Genomic DNA, 24,633 nt, shown 5'->3' with positions numbered 1-24,633 from the left:
TTTAAACCTTTTTAATTTTTGTAATCACCTGTCGATGAAAACAACTGTAGTTTTTAAAACTAGTCGTGCGTTATAAACTAAAACTCAATAAGTGGTGTTATACATCTTTGTACCTTTGTCCCTCGCGAGAACTGAGGGAAAGCACCAGTCCAGACACATTTCGAGGTGTAATGTCCACAGCGGTGCAGTCTAGAGTCCGATCATCACACACACTTGTCACTTCACTATGACGGACGCAATTGGAACTATTTGAAAATTGGTCACACTTGAAAGTTCACAAGTCGTTACGGAAAAATGCCACTTGAAAGTATATGAGTCGTCATTAATAAATGGCACTTGAAAATATACAAGTCGTCATTAATAAATATCAGTTGAAAGTGTTCAATTCGTCACGAAAAAATGGCACTTGAAAATATACAAGTCGTCATTAATAAGTATAAGTTGAAAGTAAACAAGTCGTCAAGAAAAATGGCACTTGAAAGCATACAAGTCGTCATTAATTAATGTCACTTGTAAGTATACAAGTCGTCATTAATAAATATCAGTTGAAAGTAAGCAAGTCATCAAGAAAAATGGCACTTGAAACTATACAAGTCGTCATAAATGAATGTCACTTGTAAGTATACAAGTCGTCATTAATAAATATCACTTGAAAGTAAACAAGTCGTCAAGAAAAATGGCACTTGAAAGTGTACAAATCGTCACGAAAAAATGTCACTTGAATGTGCACATGCAAAGTAACACGAAAGTATATAAAATGATACTTGAAAGTCACACAAAAGTGCGCAAGCTGTCACTCAAAAATGAACAGGCTGTCGCATGAAAATTGTACAAGCTGAATGAAAAAAAATCATTCAATGTCATTTCAAAGTGTATAGCTCACTCCTTTCAAGAACGTCATAAATCCAAAATCGTCAATTTTCAGTTGTGCATGTTTTCGGAATGCCCAAAAAATGTACTATATCCCAGCAAAAGCGGCATATTTTAAACTTAATATTTACCCGCTACAGGGCAGAAAATGTTGTTTTTGCATTTTGAAGATAATGTATTGTTTAGTAATTTTTTTAAATATACTAAATATTTTTCAAATGGAGAAAAAACCTTCAGGTTTTACCTAAAAAGATCTGTTGCACAGTAAAAAGTTCAATAAGCGGCGCGATATTTATTTTTAATACATTGTATTATACATTTCAAAATCAAGGTTTTGATTTATGACGTTCTTGAAAGGAGTGAGCGACATGTGAACTCTCAGTGGTCTCCGGTGGAATTAATTCTGTACTTGCGAATTTCCCCTTGAAAACAGTTAAACAACCAACAAACAGTAAAGCAACCGTTTTCGCTTAGCAAGTAGTTAAAAGCGAGAACGTTTTAAAGTGAAAGCTAATAACCTCGCATTTCAGAGCAAATCAAATGGAAAATACCGTCGTAAGGCGAAAAAAAAACGCAAGAAGAAAGGCAAATAGTTGACAAGCTATTTCTGATCACAAGTACGCGAGTCACGCGAATGCTTAATAAACAACGATTGTATTGAAATACTTCATACATATTTTTAAAACAATGACAGTGTTTAGAGATAAGCGCTATTCCCAAATGTAAACGAAGAAAAAACTCTTGCAAATTGATAATTTACATTATTTTTTGACATCTCAACGTAGATGAAGAAGAATATGGAAGTCTATGTCACAATATCGTAAATTTTAGTTGTGCATGTTTTGGGAATGCCCAAAAAATGCACTATATCCCAGCAAAAGCGACATATTTTTAACTTAATATTTACCCGCTACAGGGCAGAAAGTGTTGTTTTTGCATTTTGAAGAAAAGGTATTTTTTAATTATTTTTTTTAAATGTGCTAAATATTTTTCAAATGGAGAAAAAACATTCAGGTTTTACCTAAAAAGATCTGTTGCACAGTAAAAAGTTCAATAAGTGGCTTGATATCTATTTTTAACACATTTTATTATATTTTTAAACTTCAAAAACGATCTCCTGAAAAATCAAGTTTTTTGATATTTGACGTTGTTGAAAGGAGTGAGGGATGTATTTACAGGGCTTACGACCGGTTAAGTGATCACTTTGCACACTTGTAACATTCACCATTCTACCCATAACTGACAACAATACTAAAAAAATTATATTATATTTTTAAAATAAATGATAAATATTTGCGTTTTGATTATTTAAAAAAATACTTTAATTTCATACTATTTCTGTGAGCCTAAGCGGCTCATTAGAAATAGGTATCAAATTGTGGCAGAGCGGGTTCGAACCGAGAAACTCTGACTCAAGAGTCCGGGATACTAACCACGGCACCACAACCCGACACAACTCATAAATATATCATGACGCTTAATGCTTGGGTTCGCAGCAGCCATCTATGGTCGGTTTACGAAAGCTTTTATTTAGCATAGACGCTTTTATTTAGATGTATGCAAGATCTTAACCGGATGAATTTGCATACTGGGAGACGCCTGAAAATGCAATATAATGAAATGCATTAAAAATATATATCAAACCACTTATTGAACTTTTAACTGTGCAACAGATCTTTTTAGGAAAAGCCTGAATGTTTTTTCTCCATTCGAAAAATATTAAGTTTATTAAAAAAAAATAATAAAACAATACATTTTCTTCAAAATGCAAAAATAACACTTTCTGCCCTGTAGCGGGTAAATATTAAGTTAAAAATATGCCGCTTTTATTGGGATATAGTACATTTTCTGGGCATGCACAACTGAAAATTGACGATTTTTTTTATTTATGACGTTGTTGAAAGGAGTGAGCGGACATCGCTCACTCCTTTCAAGAACGTCATAAATCAAAAAACTTGTTTTTTCAGGAGAACGTTTTTAAAGTTTAAAAATATAATACAATGTATTAAAAATAAATATCAAGCCACTTATTGAATTTTTTACTGTGCAACAGATCTTTTAAGTAAAACCTGATGGTTTTTCCTCCATTTGAAAAATATTTAGTATATTTAAAAAATAGTTAAACAATACCTTTTCTTCAAAATGCAAAAACAACACGTTCTGCCCTGTAGCGGGTAAATATTAAGTCAAAAATATGTCTTTTTTGCTGGGATGTAGTACATTTTCTGGGCATTCTAACAACATGCTCAACTGAAAATTGACGATTTTTGATTTATGACGTTCTTGAAAGGAGTGAGCGATATGTCACAACTCACAGCGCCAACTTTTCACAGCCGTAGAACAATGCGCGGGAATGTCCCGATCGTCGTATACAAAACAAAGCAAAACAAAACAAAGCAAGAGGCAAGAAACGTCTTGAACAAAGGACGGGTTATCGCACTCGCCACCTATGCATCGCCACCGTCGGCCCGTGCACTACTGATCAACGCGCAATGCCCGCACGGTGCAGCCAGGCCGCGGGGTTGTCACAAATTATTTTTATTTATTTATATTTTTTTCATGTTATTTTTTTACATCTCATCAAATATGAAGAAGAATATGGAAGTCTGGGCATTTACGGGGCTGACGACCGTCATAGGCTGGTTTAAGTGATCACTTTACACGCTGCATTGTATGTATTGAAGCAATTTTATCTTGATCGTTAATTATACAGTGGTAAGGTTCACCCCTTCGTCTCAGTTCAACTCAACTTCAACTCCTGTAATTGGAGATAATCCAGATTTTGTGGACAAGTATTTGGACACACTTAAAATGTTGTATATTTTTTTCATTTTTTTCTTCTTCTTATTCTTCTTTTTCTTTTTGTAGATCCTAGGGATCTGTTTGTGCCTCCGCATGTCGCTCTTGGGATGTTGACTCCCAGCTGTCTTTCCATCTTTTCGGAGGTCTGCCTGGGGGTCTGAGTCCTTCAGGGTTACCTTGAAGGGCGACACGTGGAAGTCTGTCTTCTGACATTCTGTTATATAATATGTTCATTCCAGTATCGCTTTCGTTGTCGTCCCCACCTTACGATATCGTCCGATAATTTTTTTCAATAATATTTATTCAATATCACCCTGGACCGGTACCTGAAGCGGAGGGCTGATCACCTTTCCTTCATTGATCAAGATAACACTGTGTTTATATGCAGTGCCCTATGCACCATGGGGTGTGGATAAGGGTTTGAAGTTATTTTGCGATCGAACCCGGGGTCCCGGGTCTGGTCCTTGCGTCTCTTGGTCCTGGAGGTCTCCAGTACGGTAGGCGAGCGTGCAGAGCATTACACTACATTACGGAGGTGGACATCAACAGGTTTACAACATTACGTGTGTCCAAATACTTGTCCACAAATCTGGATTACCTCTAATTATGTTAAATTAGTTACACGCGTGTAAAGTGATTACTTCAATGAAAATCGTAATATAGTTTTTATTTTTATTTTACTTTAGTTTTTTGTGTGTATATTAGGCTAAAATAGATAAAAACAATAAAAAAACAATGTACGTAAAAAGAACTCCACCTACAAGACACACAAGGTGGCTTGGTGGGTCTCTGTAAAAAAATGTTAATTATGTTTATAATTTTTTTATTTAATTTATACACTATATCTATGAATAAAGTTAACAAATAAATGTTTAAAAAAATCAATTAAACCAGCCTATGAGCGCTTGTCCACTACCGGGAATAGCATGGAATTTTACCGTCCGGCACGCCAGTTAGCGTTTCCAAACGATGATTGGCTTGGATTGACTTGTGCTTTTGTCCATCTTTCTTCGGCCGGTGCTCTTGTTTGGTACGTGAACACGTTGCGCGTAAATTCGATCACGCAAAACTGTCGAAGTCGTTTTTATTTTTCAAAACCGAACTGCCGGACGGTGAAATTCCGTGTAGTGGACAAACGCCCTATGACGGTCGTAAGCCCCGTAAATGCCTAGACTTCAATATTCTTCTTAATCTATGTTGAGATGTCAAAAATAATATACTTAATGGGCGCGCAAAATGAAATTACTTTTTTTACGTATTAAATGAACAGTCGTTTGAAAATGAACTAGGCGAAACAATTGATTTTTATGTTATTTTTTATCTATGTTGAGATGTCAAAAAAACAATATCAACAGGTTGGTAAATGGTTGAAATAAGGCGAGTTGTGGCAACCCTGTTTCGTGTTCATTTAACGTAACGACTGTGAAATTACTTCATATTAACGAGCCGACAGAGTATACTTGTCCATGACGCGATTCCACCAGATAGCGACCACCGACTGCTGACTACCGACTGCCGACTGGCGACTGGCGACTACTCGCTATTGGTACATGCTCCAACTTGCACATTAAATACTATGTATAATACTCGTACACATTTAGATGTATTCCCAGAGCTCAATGACAAACATTTACAGGTCTGTTATGAGATAACTAGATCTGTTAATTGGGTATTATCACTTGGGAGGAATATCTAATTCAAAATACTCAACCTATAAAGGATTGTGTAAGACTCGTTTTGTCCCTACAACAGCCGATATAATCAATATTTCCATTCATCATTTTCTTTTGCAAAATTCGCCTTTGTAAAAACGTTGTTTTCGTAAGTTGGTAACGAATGACGTCACAGAAACGAATCCACACTAATACTATTTTCATTTTTCAAATTTGCTGGTTTGCAAATTTTTCATTATTTGCTGGTGCTCTTTCTTTAGAGGGATGCTTTTAGAGCATGCTTTCTGGATTGTATGTGTGAGTATGTCTAACCCACGCTCCAGTTTATTTGCGTCATCCGCTCTCAAGATTCCCGAGAAATGAGTGTGGTCTTTTTTTTAACCCTTATCCACACTCCAATGGTGCAATGGGCACTGCATTATATAAACGCAGTGTTATCTTGATCATTAACACACGAAGGAAAGGTGATCAGCCCTCCGCTTCAGGTACCAGTCCAGGGTAATATTGAATAAATGTAAGAGTGAAAAAATCACTTATATTTATTTACCCGTAACCGAGACCTCCAGAACGGTAGCCGAGCGTGCTGACCATACCATTACGGAGGCGGGCACTACTTCTATTACAGCTCTATAAAGCAGATACATAAAGGCATACGCCGCATAACACACCCGATGACGTAAAATTTGATGACGTATAGCGGTGTTTGTTTTTCGTTTTATTAAAATGTCTTAAGTTTAAACCTTCATATCTCCATTACTTCTCTACAGATTTCAATAAGAATTCTACCGATAGTCTTGTGATTATTCGTATTAATTTATTAGCCAATAATAACACGTCATGAGAATGATCCATAGATGTCTCTAGTGAAGTTCTAGTGATTCAAGAATAATGTTTCGATATTGATTGATCGACTTCCAATAATTTGTGTAGTGTGGTTGTCAATAATGGGTTAAGAATTGGTGAATGTTACACGTGTGTAAAGTGATCACTTTAACCAGCCTATGACGGTCGTCAACCCCGTAAATGCCCAAAATTCCATATTCTTCTTCATCTTTGATGAGATGTCAAAAAATAATATGAAATAGAGGTCCGTTATATCGAGGTTTTACTGTATATACATTTGGATGTACTACCAGAGCTCAATGACAAACATTTACAGGTCTGTTATGAGATGAATAGAACTGTTAATTGGCGCAGTCCATTGTTGAGCTGGCTACAAACTAATTAATATACAAAACAAGATACAGCAACAACAAAAGAGGACACGATGATCCAAAAAAATTAGCTAACTCAAGGGTGTAAACAAAATAAGGTACTATCACTCGGGAGGAATATCTAATTTAACATACTCAACCTATAAAGGATTGTGTGAGACTCGTTTTATGTTTATAGCAGCCGATATAATCAATATTTTCATTCATCATTTTATTTTGCAAAATTCGCCTTCGTAAAAGCGTTGTTTTCGTAAGTTGGTAACGAATGACGTCACAGAAACGAATCCACACTACTACTATTACGGCTCAAGGGTGTGTTATCATAATTCAAGGGTGTAAACAAAATAAGGTATTATCACTCGGGAGGAATATCTAATTTAACATATTCAACCTATAAAGGATTGTGTGAGACTCGTTTTATGTTTATTACAGCCAATATAATCTATATTTTCATTCAACATTTTCTTTTGCAAAATTCGCCTTCGTAAAAGCGTTGTTTTCGTAAGTTGGTAACGAATGACGTCACACAAACGAATCCACACTACTACTATTACAGCACTATAAAGCAGATACATAAAGGCATACGCCGCATAACACACCCAATGAAGTATAATTTGATGACGTATAGCGGTGTCCGTTTTTCGTTTAATTAAAATAAAGTTTAAACCTTAATATCTCCCTTAGTTCTCTACAGATTTCAATAAGAATGTTACCGATAGTCTTGTGTTTTTTTCATATTAATTTATTAGCCAATAATAACAGGCCATGAGAATGATCCATTATAATGTTATTTATAACTGTAGGATTAGGTTAGGCGGATAAAAATACATATTTTTTTCTAAGAGTGTACTCTCCAATATACAAATTCAGTACGCAACCGGCTGCGCAAGAAGCCACACGTGTTGTCCGCGCAAATTGTCTAAAACAATTTTACCCATATTATATTATACCTACACAAGACGATCGCTCCCGGTGGAGAAGCAATCCACCGCGCACAGATGCTCTCCTGTGGGATAGCCCACAGGAGTCTAGTCCGGCCCTGTTATCTTCAGAAACCAGGGCCAGACTAGACTCCGAAAGCTACCGCCACATTTCCAGGTCCGGCATAGAAACTCTAGAAACTTTGAACCCATCCATTCAAAGAAAACTTGTCTTTTCTCTTTATGAATCTTTTATCGTTTTTTTTTCAAAGAGAAATATTTGTAATCACAGAAATAGTATGAAACTGAAGTCTTTTTGTAAATAAAAAAACACAAATACTTTTTTTTTTAATGAGAGAAAAAAAGAACTAGCAATATTTTGCTGATATTCTTCCACCATTTGAACCAACAAAACAAAGTTTTTCGCGGTCAAAGATTTAAAAAAATACTAATGCCTTCAAAGTCCCTATTACTCTCAGCGGGGCACGTAAGTCTCTCTAGTGTCTGGTCAAAGATAAAAAAATCTATATATTACTAATGCTTCGAAGTCCATATCACTCTCAGCGGGGCACGTAAGTCAATACTTTCTAGTGTCTGGTCAAAGATAAAAAAAATACTAATGCTTTCAGAGTCCCTATCACTCTCAGCGGGGCACGTAAGTCAATACTCTCTAGTGTCTGGTCAAAGATAAAAAAAAAATCTATATATTACTAATGCTTTGAAGTCCCTATCACTCTCAGCGGGGCACGTAAGTCAATACTCTCTAGTGTCTGGTCAAAGATAAAAAACAATACTAATGCTTTCAAAGTCCCTATTACTCTCAGCGGGGCATGTAAGTCAACTCACCATAGTCTGCCTGCGGAAGGTTGGCCTCTCCTCTTGCCATCTTGCGGCAGCCACTTGACCCGAAGCAGTGACGATGGCGCTCCTTGGAATCGGCTTAGAATCCCCCCAATGTCATCACAAGCTCTGAAACAATGGACATGCACCCAATTAGTAATACTACAACGAACTGACGATCAAGGCAAACTACATAGGTGTTGCCAAATTATCAAAAAAAATATATTACCCACGGGTGACCATAAATAAGTATAATAAATAGAATCAAACCACGTCTTCAAAAAAGACACGGGAGTAAAAATATTAAACACTAATAATTAAGGGTTAAAACTAAATAATATGGAGATTTTTTATATTAGGAAAGCACTTAAAAATAATATTCCTCTAATTAACAACCAAATAAATTTTACATATAGTCCATTGTTTGATTCGACATCGGTTAAACACGATTCGTCAATATCCAATTCGAACCCCGCCCACTCCTTTCATCCTACGAGTATATAAGTTGATTCGATTACAGGTCTAATTTTATGCACGTTTAACCTCGGCTCGTAACGCATGTCTGTATTGAAAACTATAGTGCATGTTGGTCTTCGGGTCGACCAAAAATCGCATGTGTTAGACATTTTGTGTAGTTTTGAGTGTGTAAATGGTGATATGGTGGTGAAGGGTAGTATTGTTTGCATGCTGTGTTAGTGATTGTCCTGACGAAGAGACGGGTACGTCTCGAAACCGGTAGACGTAAAAATCTCGGTGAGTGGTTATATACTAATTTTATTAAATTTTGTAAAAAAAAAATAAAATAAAAAAAAATAAGCATAAATAAGTATTTAATAAATTTGTATGTTTAGCCTCGGCTCCTAACGCATGTCTGTGGTAAAAACTTTAGTGCATGTTGGTCTTCGGGTCGACCAAAAATCGCGTGTGTTAAACATTTTGTGTAGTTTTGAGTGTGTAAATGGTGCTATGGTGGTGAAGGGTAGTATTGTTAGCATGCTGTGGTTGTGATTGTCCTGACGAAGAGACGGGTACGTCTCGAAACCGGTAGTCATAAAAATCTCGGTGAGTGGTTATATACTAATATTATCAACATTTTTGTAAAAAAAAATAAGTAAAAATGACTAACCACAAAGTAAATGTTTTAAATATTAATAATAGAACCCTTATCCGCACCCCAATGGTGCATAGGGCACTGTGTCATATAAACGCGGCGTTATCTTGATCGTTTATACATGAAGGAAAGGTGATCAGCCCTCCGCTTCAGGTACCAGTCCATCGTAATTTTGAATAAATATTACAGTGAAAAAATCACTTATATTTATTTTACCCCCCTTGGGAATCGAACCCGGGACCTCCAGAAAGGTAGCCGAGCGTGCTGACCATTACACTACGGAGGCGGAAATATTAATAATATTGAGAATAATATATATAAGTATATCGCAGTTCGGTATATTGATGTGCCCACTGATAAAAAAAAAATCTTCAAACCCTTATCCGCACCCCAATGGTGCATAGGGCACTGCATCTTATAAACGCAGTGCTATCTTGATCGTTACCACATGAAGGAAGGGTGATCAGCCCTCCGATTCAGGTACAAGTCCAGGGAAGTATTGGATGAATATTAGAGTGAAAAAATCTTATATTTATTTGACCCCATAATCTTCAATCTTTAATCTTTAATCTTCTTACCTACACTCATATCCTTTTTTTTCTCCTTATGTTTTAATTAGTTATTATAACATAAGTGTGGAATTGTTTAATTGGCTTTATTTTTATTAATGTAACTTAGTTTATTATATACTTTTAAAATGCAAAGCTGTAACAAATAAAAAATTATAAAATATGACCAATTATTTCATTTACCACATTTTGCGTGTGTCCAAATCCTTGCTCAAAAATCTGGGTTTCTTCACTCGCGAGTTATATTTAGACATTTTGTCACAATGCAATGTAAGGGTTTTTGTGAACAAGGATTCGGATCCTAATATCACTAATTTCGGACATATCGCTCACTCCTTTCAAGAACGTCATAAATCAAAAATCGACAATTTTCAGTTGTGCATGTTTTTGGAATGCCCAGAAAATGTACTATATCCCAGCAAAAGTGGCATATTTTTAACTCAATATTTACCCGCTACACAGGGCAGAAAATGTTGTTTTTGCATTTTGAAGAAAATGTTTTTTTTATTTTTTTTAATATACTAAATATTTTTTAAATGGATAAAAAATCATCAGGTTTTACCTTAAAAGATCTGTTGTAAAGTAAAAAGTTCAAAAAGTGGCTTGATATTTATTTTTAATACATTGTGTTATATTTTTAAACTTTAAAAACGTTCTCCTGAAAAATCATGTTTTTTGATTTATGACGTTCTTGAAAGGAGTGAGCGATACATTCCTTATGTTGAAAGTAAAAAATGATGAGTTGAGACGGTTTGATTTTTAATTTTTTTTAATCTTCCTACGATCGGATAACTATACAATGTAAATTGAGAAATAACATAATTATGATATTTGCAATCAATCAAGATGGCGTCAATTGATTTTTTAGTAATTTTTCTAGTTAATCTATTTCGAAATAGATAAATACGTCGTTGAAATCTGATTTTTAAAATGATTTTTCTAAAATAGATTAATTTTTGAAAATAGGATAGATTTTTTTTTGAAAATAGGTTTTTCTTCAAAATAATTATACGGCTTTGAAAAGAAAAGAGTTATTAAAAAGTAGAGAATAAAAAATAATAAAAAATTCCACGTTTATTCTAAAAAACATCAAAGTAGCCAATATATATTATCGCACACGTTCTTTTGTGTTTTGTCCTCCCCTTACGGGGGTGGTATTTGGATCCTCTGCCTTTGTTCACCCAGGAAGTCCTTCTTTATTAATGGTTTTTTTTTCTTCTCTTAATGTAAATAACGGTGTTTTTTTTTTTGTTTTCAAATATTAGTTACTAGTTCTCTATTACTTTAGTCTTTAAGTCATTGTTTGTGTTCGTCTTAAATTGTATTCTGTTTTTTATTTTTATTTTTGGAAACATTGTTATTATAAAGATTAGAAAGAGCTCTTTGCGGTGGTATGGACATGTGGAGCGAATGGATAGCGAGAGAATGACTAAGAAAATATATGTGGCGAATGTGAGAGGGAAAACAGAACGTGGACGACCGAAAAAGACTTGGCACGATCAGATCAATCAGAACCTAAAATCTGGCGGTGTCAAAAGTCTGCGTAATCGGAGGGCATGTATGACTAGATGTATGGATGTGAAGGAGGCTAGGAGTGTTTGTCAGGACAGAAGAGTGTGGCGTTCCATCCTCTCTGCCTACCCCTGCGGGGAAACGGCGTGATGGTAGTAGTAGTAGTAGTAGTAGTTATTATTATTTTTTTGTTGCTTTCTCATTGTTTTTATTTTATTAAAAGTAAAAGAGGTAATGAGGGGATCCCGAGGGGAGGGGACGAAGTGTCGGCCTCTGTCCGTACATCCTCCTCCCCCCTCATTAATTGAATAGAGCAATATTTATTTCTTCAGAAATATTTTGAAGATTTTCCTCTATGTGCAGCTGACAGAGAGTCCCTCAGGACTCTATAACTGCTGCGGGTGGATGGTGGGCTCAGATTCCAAAAAAATATATTTATAAATTATTTAAAAAAATCGAGCGTAAGGACACGTCTAGCGTTGAGATCTGGGCCCTAACAAAAATAATCAGAACTACAAAACAACGAGTTTATAATAAAAGTATGCAATCAATAAGAATATAATTACACGTTATCAAAGTGGTATGAATATTATGCAGATGGATACGTTTAATTTCACCATAAATTATCGTTACTTAAGTATTAAATGCCACAAGTAATAAAACAAGCGTTATTATTTTTACGACTTGATACAAAATACTGGAAAATTTAACAATAAATGGTAATGATATCAAATCTTTATTTTTGACATATAAAAATAGATGAAAAAGAATATGGAAGTCTGTGTATTTACAGGGCTTACGACCGTCACAGACGTGGTTAAGTGATCACTTTACACGCGTGTAATATTCACCAATTCTACTCATGATTGACAACCACAATACTCAAATTGTAGAGGCTTTTAGATATATTGATCAAACTCATAACACAATATGTACGAGTTCACAATTGTTTTGTTAACATCTCAACATAGATGAAAAAGTATACGGATGTCTGGGTATTTACAGGGCTTACGACCGTCATAGACTTACTAACACACGTAATAAATACTAAGCATTGCCCAACTGCTCGCATTTTCGCCATTTTCAATGTTTTCGATTGCATTGTTTTTAAACAAAACATATCGCTCACTCCTTTCAACAACGTCACATATCAAAATCGTCAATTTTCAATTATGCATGTTTTCAGAATGCCCAGAAGATGTACTATATCTCAGCAAAAGCGGCATATTTTTAACTTAATATTTACCCGCTACAGGGCAGAAAGTGTTGTTTTTGCATTTTGAAGAAGAGGTATTGTTTAATTATTTTTTTAAATAAACTTAATATTTTTCAAATGGAGAGAAAAACATTCAGGTTTTACCTAAAAAGATGTGTTGCACAGTAAAAGTTCAAAAAGTGGCTTGATAATTATTTTTAATACATTTTACTATATTTTTTAACTTTACAAACGATCTCCTGAAAAATATTTTGATATATGACGTTGTTGAAAGGAGTGAGTGATATTATAAATGAGTATTATGTTTTCTTTGTTTTTCATTTGACAAGACTGGACCACAGCAACGCGTGGCCGGGTCTAACTAGCAAGTTCTTCAATTAAATTTTTTTTTTCTTTTTTTTTCTTTTTTTTTTATCTAAAATGTGAATACAGATCGTTAAAACATTAAGCCGGCGATAAGGCAGCATTACGTGTAATTGAGTGATTAATACAAAAACACAGAAATGACACATCGCGAGCTAATTCCCGATGAATCAAGCTGCCTTATCCGTGACATATCAAAAGCGAAGAAAGCATTTTTTTGATGCCGATAAAATTCCGTTCAATTAATTAAATTCCACCAGCAACAACACCAAGATAAAGCCCGTCAGGAGTTTGGTCCACCCCATTTTTCTCTATGCTGCTGAAACATGGACCACAAAGGCAGCAGAAAGGAGAAAAATTGACGCATTCGAAATGTGGTGTTGGAGGCGCATTGTATATACACACACACACACACACACATATTTATATATATAAATAAATATATATATGTAATAAAATAACTAGGTACCTACCTATACATTTTATTAAGTACTTACAAAAAGTACCTACATAAAACAGTTCTACCACCAGATGCCGCATGCGTCGCTCAGAATAAAACAAAAGACTTCCGATAATATTATTAACTGTCAGAATCAAATAGATAGATAGATAGATAGATAGAAACATATTATAAAGATAAATTAAGAATAAACTTTAATTATAAACTTTAATTACAAAGCAACACATTGTTTATTTTATTATTATACACCCACTTTACATATTATTTACACTTAATTTTCAAAAGGAAAATATTACCACGTTATAAAACGACAATTTTGTTAATTGGAAATGGATTATGAAACATTAGATGTATTAAAACAATTACTACAATATGTTCGGAGTGAGAGAGAAAAATTAGAAGATGATCAAAGAAAACGATTAGAAGATAATCAAAGAAGACGTGGAAATTTAAGAACTAGTGATAAAATTAAAAATAAAAATCATGTGAAAAAAATTTCTACAAAATATAAAATAAAATATACTCCAGAAAAGAAGAATTTCGAAGCAGATTGTGTAAGCAGGAATCCAGTATTAGAATCGAAGGAAAATGCAAATGAACAATTAAAAGTTGTAAATTTGGTTAAATTAGAAGATATTTTAAAAGATCAGAATAAAAATGAAGACATACAAATAACACAGAAACAGTGCTTGAAAAATGAAAATAAAAATAAAGTAGAAAAAACTTCTACGAAAGATAAAATAAAATATACTCCAGGAAAGAAGAATTTAGAAGTAGATTGTCTAAGCAGGAATCCAGTATTAAAATCGAATGAAAATGCAGATGAACAATTAAAAGTTGTAAATTTGGTTAAATTACAAGATAATTTAAAAGATCAGAATAAAAATAAAGACGTACAAATAACACAGAAACAGTGCTTGAAAAATGAAAATAAAAATAAAGTAGAAAAAACTTCTACGAAAGATAAAATAAAATATTCTCCAGGAAAGAAGAATTTAGAAGTAGATTGTCCAAGCAGGAATTCAGTATTAAACTCGAATGAAAATGCAGATGAACAATTAAAAGTTGTAAATTTGGTTAAATTAGAAGATACTTTAAGAGATCAGAATACAAATGAAGGAATTCAAAAGAAAAAAACAAATGGATTGAAAAAAAACTGTGTCTACTTTAAAAGGGTCAAGAAAAAAAAAAAAAAAAAGAAAAAAAAAGAACGAAAAAAAAAAAAAAAACTTTATTACATCACTAAACTTATACAAGAAGATGATCCGGAGGACGAGTGAAAATTTTACTATGAATTTTCATCCCCAAGGGGGGAGATGTAATAAAATAACTAGGTACCTACCTATACATTTTATTAAGTACTTACAAAAAGTACCTACATAAAACAGTTCTACCACCAGATGCCGCATGCGTCGCTCAGAATAAAACAAAAGACTTCCGATAATATTATTAACTGTCAGAATCAAATAGATAGATAGATAGATAGATAGAAACATATTATAAAGATAAATTAAGAATAAACTTTAATTATAAACTTTAATTACAAAGCAACACATTGTTTATTTTATTATTATACACCCACTTTACATATTATTTACACTTAATTTTCAAAAGGAAAATATTACCACGTTATATATATATATATATATATATATATATATATATATATATATATATATATATATATATATATATATATATATATATATATATATATATATATATATATATAAATACACATATATATATGTGAATATATATATATATATATATATATATATATATATACACGCACAAAAAGTATATAAGTTTGTCCACCTCCTTAGTGCAATGGTCAGCACGCTCGGCTACCGTTCTGGTTACGGTCCCAGGTTCGATTCCCAGGGGGGGGGGTCAAATAAATTATTCAATAAAATTTATTCAATATTACCCTAGTACCTGAAGCGGTTGGCTGATCGCCTTTTATTAATGTGTTAACGATCAAGATAACACTGTGTTTATATGATTCAGTGCCCTATGCACCATTGGGGTGCGGATAAGGGTTTAAAGAAAAAAAAAAGAAAAAAAGAAACTCTATACAACTATTGATTATTAGTTAGCGCTAGGCGATACTTACATAACGTAATGGTATGACAGAACACGTTCGATTAGTGTTATCACGATTGTGTTTTTACTCAATATAGCAATTAATTAAAGTGACGATATGGTACACAAGCGCGAATCACTAATTGGATGACACTGTCACGAATGCGCGGGTCACAGAACACAGGTGAATGAAAACTGTCAGCGAATACTAAAAAATACGCACGTCAACACATATGTGAAATGCTGATAAACAATGTGCGGGGTGACCATAGCGAGCATGCAAAAAAAATGTTTAAAAAAATAATATTAAAAAAAAGTAAATTAATAATGTCCGTCTCCATAGGGTTGTTCACATAGGGTCAGCACATTTGGCTACCGTGCTTAAAGTCCCGGGTTCAATTCCCAGGGAATTCTAAAGAAATACAAGTGATTTTTCGCTCTAATATATATTAAATATTATTATTTTTTGACATCTTGTCAAAGATGAAGAAGAATATGGAAGTCTGGGCATTTACGGGGCTGACGACCGTCATAGGCTGGTTCAAGTGATCACTTTACACACATGTAACATTCACCAATTGTACCCATTATTGACAACCACACTACTCAAATTCTTGGAAGTTCTATATATATATATATATGAACCAATTTAGAAACATTGTTTTTGAATCACAAGAACTTCGCTAGAGACATCTAATGGCGATGAGATGTCAAAAAATAATATGAAAATAAGTCATGTAATTGGAGATAATCCAGATTTTGTGAATAAGTATTTGGACACACTCAAAATTTATTTAATATTACATGTGAGCGCAGAGCTAATCACCATTCAAAGGAAGATTTATTCAACGATTAAGATAATACTGCTAATATCTATACGATCCAGTGCCCTATGCACCATTGAGCGCTTATGAAGGCCGGAAAAGAAGAAAAAAACATTTCTTTAAAATAAGTCATTACCAGATTTTAAGTTTGAATTAGATTATTTCGAGCTAATCTCAACTTAAATGACATATTTATCGGTACTCTTTACATGAAAGAAGATGGAAGTCTGAGCATCCCAGGGCTTATCCCGACTTGGCATTCGGCTGGCTTAACCGATCACTTTATACACTTGTGTAACGTGCACCTTCTGACCATTATTGAACATACATATTGCATCGATTACACAGGCCAACACACATTTTGGTGCCCGCGATTTTTTAACTGTTCCTATAGTTTTTTATCTGTCCGCCTCCGTAGTGTAATGGACAGCATGCTCGGCTACCGTTCTGGCGGTCCCGGGTTCGATTCCCAGAGGGGTTTAATAAATATAAGTGCTTTTTTCACTCTAATATTTATTCAATATTACACTGGACTGGTACCTGAAGTGGAGGGCTGATCACCTTTCCTTCATGTGTAATCGATCGAGATAACACTGCGTTTATATGAAGCAGTGCCTTATGCACCATTGGGGGCGGTAAGGGATTTATTATAGCACTGTGCTAAAAACTTTAGTGCATATTGGACTTCGGGTCGACCAAAAATCGCATGTGCTAAACATTTTGTGTAGTTTTAAGTGTGTAAATGGTGCTATGGTGGTGAAGGGTGGTATTGTTTGCATGCTGTGTTAGTGATTGTCCTGACGAAGAGACGGGTACGTCACGATACCGGTAGACATAAAAATCTCGGTGAGTGGTTATATACTAATATTATTAACATTAAAAAAAGTAAAAATGACTACGGAGGCGGACTTTTGTCCGCCTCCGTAGTGTAATGGTCAGCACGCTCGGCTACCGTTCTGGAGGTCCCGGGTTCGATTCCCAAGGGGGGTAAAATAAATATAAGTGATTTTTTCACTGTAATATTTATTCAATATTACCATAGACTGGTACCTGAAGCGGAGGGCTGATCACCTTTCCTTCATGTGTAAACGATCAAGATAACACTGCGTTTATATGACACAGTGCCCTATGCACCATTGGGGTGCGGATAAGGGTTTTATTATTAAAAATGACTAACCACAAAGTAAATGCTTTAAATATCAATAATGTTGAGAAGATTATTTTAAGAAGATGAAAGTAGACTGAATGCAGTCGAAATGCGATCTCTCAGAAGAATGTGCGACAAAACGATGTATGATAGATGTTCGAATAGTGAAATAAGGAAGGAATGCAAAGCTGAGATAAGCATTATCGATAAAATCAAGAAAGGTGTGTTGAGATGGTTTGGACATGTAGAACGAATGAGTGAGGAAAGAACGGTAAAACAAATTTATGAGGCGAATGTGATTGGGAAAAGAAGCAGAGGAAGACCGAGAAAAACATGGCACGATCAGGTATGCCAAATACTTGAAAGTGGTCAGGTTAGGAGTCGTAACAATCGGCGGGTATGTATGAGGAGATGCATGAACGTGGAAGAGACGAATAATGTTTGCAAAGAGGCGAATAATGTTGACAGAGTGGTTTGGCGTTCTATTCTCTCTGCCTACCCTTGCGGGGAAGCGGCGTGATGGTTAGTTAGTTAGTTAGTTAGACTATTTTCTATTAGGTGATTAGCAAATTCAGAATAATTATTAATTAAAAATAAAATAAAAACATATTCACCGTATTGTGGGCGGTGATTTCTTATACAGGTTTAGTACAATCCATTATCTATAGATATGGCGTACTTATAACATTTCAGAAAATGCAAATTCGCGGCCATTTTGATTTAGGTAATATGGAATATTAGTAACATGTCACACGGACGTGTTATCTTATCGGCTGTAGTCGTAGGTGATCAATATCTGCAATCCGTACACTTCATTCGCCTTGTATGCTCATTTATCGGGAGTACAGTGAAACCTCGATATAACGGATTAATTGGGGGAGGGAAGTGGGTATAAAGCCGAAAGTCCGTTATGAAAAAATTCTTCTTTTAACCCTTATAGTTGTGGAGATGAAAAACTACAATGAAGGAGGATAAACGTCGGAGCCGGATAATACTTACGGAGCTCAATGCAGTGGAGTGAAGCGGCTGAACGCTGCTCTAACCTCTTTTTCTCTCCCAGATTATGCATACCCGAAAGCACTAAAGCAAAAGTGCAAGAATCCCGTACCCGTAACATGACCTTGCATTTATAAGCAGGGTGCAAAAAAATGTGAGAGGGAGAAAAAAAAAAAAACCCTTATCCGCACCCAATGGCGCACAGGGCACTGCATCGTACTGACGCAATGTTATCTTGATCGTTACTTATGTGATGCCAAGGTGATCACTCCTGCGATTCAAAACAAATGTAAAAATAAGTTAAAAATAAATAATAAAAAAACAGTTTTTTTGGAAATATTAACACTGATAATAAATAATAATAAAACCCTTATCCGCACCCCAATGGTGCATAGGGCACTGCTTCATATAAACGCAGTGTTATCTTGATCTGGTCCATAATACGAGGAACACCCCCAAAACATGTTTTTAGAGGGTGTTGAAAATATGGAAAAAAAGTTTCGTTTCAATTAATCTGTTCGATACTGTATATATGATTTGAATTTGAAAAAATCCTAAATAATTTCTCCAATAAGGCTTCGGTGAACGCGCATATGAAACGGATGGGGTTTGGTGCCTCCAACACTGTCCTCGATATATTGTAATTATTTTCACATCCATTGAATGAATCCACTAACTTCAAGGATACTGGTATTATTGTTCATAATACAAATTCTCGTATCGTGCATGGACCAGTAGCCTTGACTGTATGGTGGATAATGGCAAATCGTGTGATGTATGAAATACGAAGATATATTAATGACAAACATTTGGCCTGCGTGCCAAAATCGGTACACGATCAAATTCAAAATTTCTATATACGTATATACAGGACGAGTAATAAGTATTCAATTTCACTTATTTATTTTTTACAAAAATGTTAATAATATAAGTATATAACCACTCACAGAGTGAGTGGTTATATACTAATATTATCAACATTTTTGAAAAAAAAATACATAAGTTAAAACAACTTACCACAGAGTAAATGCTTTAAATATGAATAATATTGAGAATATTCTATTTCAATTGCAAACCCTTATCCGCACCCCAATGGTGCATAGGGCACTGCATCATATAAACGCAGTGTTATCTTGATCGTTACCACATGAAGGAAGGGTGATCAGCCCTCCGCTTCAGGTACCTGTCCAGGGTAATATTGAATAAATATTACAGTGAAAAAGTACATTTATATTTTTGTTTTGACATCTCAATACAGAAAGATGAAGAAGATTAGCATTGAATAAATATAAAGGGGAAAATCACTTATATTTATTTGATCCCCCTGGGAATCGAGCCCGGGACTCCATTTATCGCACGATAGCCGAGCGTGCTGACCATTACAGTACGGAGGCGGACGAATTAATTATTATAACGGATGTAATTAGATAACGAGCAAAAAAAAATTAAAAAATTCTCCCTTAACGAGCGCATAACGAGATATAGAGAAATGACAAGTCCCTTATACACAAAATTAAATTGTGAGCCGGGACTTCCGCGCTAGTCAAAATAAAAAATGTTTCGCGGAACGAGTGTTTCGCTGTGTGAGTGAGAACGAGTGTAACGAGGAAGATTCCGGAAACGAATTATGCTCGTTATGAGAGGTTCCACTGTATTTGTTTTTTAGTATACTGTAGGAAGCGAAAGTAAAGATTATGTTTAATGATATTTCTTCATTACACGCTGTCGCAGTATTCATATAACTTATCTGTGACTTTTAACACTGAAAATAGTTTTACGGATAAAATATCGCTCACTCTTTTTAAGAACGTCATAAACAAAAAATCGTCAGTTTTCATTTGTGCATGTTTTCGCAATGCCCAGAAAATGTACTATATCCCAGCAAAAGAGGCATAATATTTACCCGCCACAGGGCAGAATGTGTTGTTTTTTGCATTTTGAAGAAAGGGTATTGTTTAATTATTTTTTTAAATATACTAAATATTTTTCAAATGGAGAAAAAACCTTCAGGTTTTACCTAAAAAGATCTGTTTTACAGTAAAAAGTTCAATAAGTGGCTTGATACTTATTTTTAATACATTGTATTATATTTTTAAACATTAAAAACGTTTTCCTGAAAAATCAAGTTTTTTATTTATGACGTTCTTGATGTAGAGTGAGCGATATTTTTAAAATATCGTGTAAATTTTATTCTTAGCAAGTTCACTAAATCCTGTTTGCCTTCCCTGAGTAAACAATTCAAGATAATCATAAAAAAACAGGTATAAATCTGACAGCGACAAGCCTACATCGAATCAATAAATCGCGTTATAAATAAAATTGTAAGGTTATCAACATTTGAACTACTAAATTTGTGATTTTATAACTGTTGGGTTTGATTAGGTGAGGTTAGGTGTATAAAAATAATGATTTTTAGACCTAATCTCACCTTTTCTTTAACTTCATACTCTCAAATAAACTAATTCAATACGTGACCGACTGTACGACCAACACGTGTTGTCCAAGAACATTTTTTTAAAAAGAATATACTAAATATTGGAATTAAATGTTTTTTTTTAGAAAAAAATATTAGAATATTTTTTTATAAAATACAATAAAAAGACCTTTTTTTTAAACGTAGAATTTGAGTTGTTAAACGTCCATTTAGATTTTTTCAAATGTCCAATTTGTTTTGTTAAACGTCTAATTTGATTTATAAGACGTTTAATTTGATTTGTAAGGCATCCATTTTGATGTTTAAGATGTCCAATTTGATTTTCAAACGTCCAGTTCGAATTATAAGGCGTCCATTTTTTTTAAAGTTTAATTTGAATTATAAGAAGTCCAATTTGATTGTAAAACGTTCGATTTGAAATATAAGGCGTCCAATTTAAAATATAAGACGTCCAATTTGAATTATAAGGCGTCTAATTTGAATTATAAGGCGCCAATATTGTTTTAAAAGTTTAATTGAATAATAAAGCGTCCAATTTGATCGTAAAACATTCGATTTGAAATATAAGACATCCAATTTGATATAAAAGGCGTGTAATTTGAATGTAAATCGTCCAGTTTGAATTAAAAGGCGTCCAAAAGGGCGATTTTAAAACATTCGATTAGAAATATAAGACGTTCAATTTGAATGAAAATCGTTCAGTTTGAATTAAAAGGCGTTCAATTTGATTTTTACGTCCAATTTAATGTGATAAAACGAGTAATGCGAACGTCTCGACTGGTAGAATCACTTCACGTTGAGGCTCGCCGAGGATTACGAGATAGTACGCATTTATTCGCTATTCATTACTTGGCCCCATTGACGGCGGTAATGCGATGACATCACGGTTCCTCAATCTGTAATGTCATTGCCAAAGCCGCGAACGTGAGAAATTCCTGGTTGTTAAAATTTGGAAGGCACACCGGCCGCGGCCATAGACGCACTCGTAGGCCTAGCAGAGGCCGAATTTTGCGGTGAACGGTCATATATCGCTCACTCCTTTCAAGAACGTCATAAATCAAAAATCGTTAATTTTCGGTTGTGCATGTTTATATATATATATATATATATATATATATATATATATATATATATATATATATATATATATATATATATATATATATATATATATATATATATATATCACTCACTCCTTTCAACAACGCCATATATATAAATATATAAATATGATATCGTGGAGAAGCTAGAAAATATCATTTCCATTTTATTATTCTAGCTTATAATTTGACCAGTTAATTTATTTACAACATTTTGAGCGTGTCCAAATACTTGTTCACAAATCTGGATTATCTCCGATCATAGGAGTTATTTTTGTTTCTCATATATCGCTCACTCCTTTCAAGAACGTCATAAATCAAAAATCGACAATTTTCAGTTGTGCGTGTTTTCGGAATGCCCAGAAAATGTACTATATCCCAGCAAAAGCGGCATATTTTCAACTTAATATTTACCCGCTACAGGGCAAAAAATGTTATTTTTGCATTTTGAAGTAAGGGTATTGTTTAATTATTTTTTTAAATATACTAAATATTTTCAAATTCTTAATACAATTCATAATTTGAATTCGCACGAACGCGTAGCCAATTGGCTGTTTATAAAAAATATATAAAGTAGGGCATAAGAATAAAACGCCTAATTTCGATGTGACTGAAAATATCCTGAAAAGTGGAACGCAATCGATATAGGGAAATGTAGGCTGAAAGTATTCGAGTAATGTGTACCAAGGACACGCGATAATGACACCAATAATTAAGGCTGTAGCACCACATCCCAAACGCCTCCAGCCCTCTCCATTCTGCCAGCCCGATAGTCCACGTGTCGGTACCATATAACAGTATGACTCAGACTAGAGTTTCAATTAAGGTTTAAATAATGTAAAAATAATATACATTATACCATAACATTATACCACGAGTGTAAGTCCCTCTCCAAGCACATATATATATATATATATATATATATATATATATATATATATATATATATATATATATATATATATATATATATATGTGCGTGTGTGTGTGTGTGTGTGTGTGTGTGAGAGAGAGAGAAAGAGAGAGAGTGTACGTGTTTATTAAAATATAATCATAGCGAAGCATCTTCGAGGTAACATTTTACTAAAATAACGCTGAATACATTATCCGAAATTATTATTATTATTACTCTTTCCCCACAAAGGACTGTGCGGCTTTTTCTCATTTACAGTATTTATCTATTGGATAGAGTTCCTACTGTATAATTATGTCAATCTCTATTTCCTAATATTTTCTTACGATATGAGCGAATTCATAGCGCCTGAATCGAAATGCTATTTCCGACATTCCAAATTATATTAGGTTACACGTACAGCGTGTACATAACGTTCGACCTGAATCTATAATGAGCACATAACACGAAATCCACCAAACAATCGTGTTAGACAACGTCGATTTCCATCAACTTTTCCGAACGATTGAAAATATGTAACCTTCAATTAGTCGCATTACGTCTTATCGACTTCTGGTTACTGTTTTTATTTTTTTTTTCAAAAGATAAATTTTTGTGTTTTTATTATTCACACAAATATTTCAATTTCATACTATTTCTGTGAGCCTAAGCGGATCATTATTAGAAATAGGTATCAAATTGGGGTAGAGTGGGTTCGAACCGAGAAACTCTGACTTAAGAGACCGCGATACTAACCACGGGACCACAACCCGACACTTCTTTTAAGGGAATATTCGCAGGCACAGAATTCATTCCACCGGAAACCACCAGAGATATAACATATCTGTTCACGCCAGATTTTTTCAAAGAATTTATATGGGATTTTTATTTTGTTTTTTAGAATATATAAGTATAGAAAAATTATTTTTATATATTTTTAACTCCTTATACTTTTGTCCGCCTCCGTAGTGTAATGGTCAGCACGTTCGGCTACCGTTCTGGAGGTCCCGGGTTCGATTTTCAAGGGGGGTAAAATAAATATAAGTGATTTTTTCACTGTCATATTTATTCAATATTACCCTGGACTGGTTCCTGAAGCGGAGGGCTGATCACCTTTCCTTCATGTGTAAACGATCAAGATAACACTGCGTTTATATGACGCAAAGCCCTATGCACCATTGGGGTGCGGATAAGGGTTTTATATTATTATTATACTTTTGAATCTGCATTAAGGCCCAGTATTCGTTAAGTCACAACTTAATTTACATAAACACTGATTTTTTAGTCTAGTAAATTATATTTCATTGATAAAAACACATCAAAATAAAATTTGTGACAATTGTTTCGCCTTGATATGGCATTTTCAAACTGCGTATAACCTAATACGTTACCAGTGTCTGACACCCGGAGAATGAGACATCTCACGACGTCATGACACTCGAATAGCATCCAGTGCCCTACACACCATCGGCATCAGTTCAAGGAAAGCTTGACATCAAATAAACTCATTTTCACACATTTTAACATATATTTTCGAGAAGTTTTCTATGTAAACATATTTGACAATAACAGTGACACAAATGAAATTTCTCCTCCTGTCAATAT

The 24,633-nt window shown here is 34.1% G+C and overlaps 1 protein-coding gene across 15 annotated transcripts in view; it reads right to left on the bottom strand.

The window, feature by feature from the left end:
- Ctl2 (Choline transporter-like 2) overlaps window positions 1-24,633 on the bottom strand; it is a 53,800-nt gene that overhangs the window by 25,410 nt on the left and 3,757 nt on the right. For 3 of the 15 annotated variants that reach the window (XM_088263680.1, XM_088263684.1, XM_088263688.1), the window contains exon 2: window positions 8,326-8,448. In XM_088263680.1, coding sequence (XP_088119806.1) covers window positions 8,326-8,365 — 40 coding nt within the window. In that variant the 5' untranslated portion in view covers window positions 8,366-8,448. Of the gene's footprint in view, window positions 1-113; window positions 406-3,000; window positions 3,355-8,325; window positions 8,449-15,666; window positions 15,862-24,633 lie in introns of those variants that run through there. The other 12 variants (XM_088263689.1, XM_088263685.1, XM_088263690.1 and 9 more) reach the window with 10 other exon arrangements.

The sequence above is a fragment of the Brachycentrus maculatus genome, unplaced genomic scaffold (genome assembly GCF_059751285.1).
Source record: "Brachycentrus maculatus isolate JH-2025_06_01 unplaced genomic scaffold, ASM5975128v1 h1tg000202l, whole genome shotgun sequence".
Lineage (NCBI taxonomy): Eukaryota > Metazoa > Arthropoda > Insecta > Trichoptera > Brachycentridae > Brachycentrus > Brachycentrus maculatus.
This window is presented reverse-complemented; position numbering and strand designations above follow the sequence as displayed.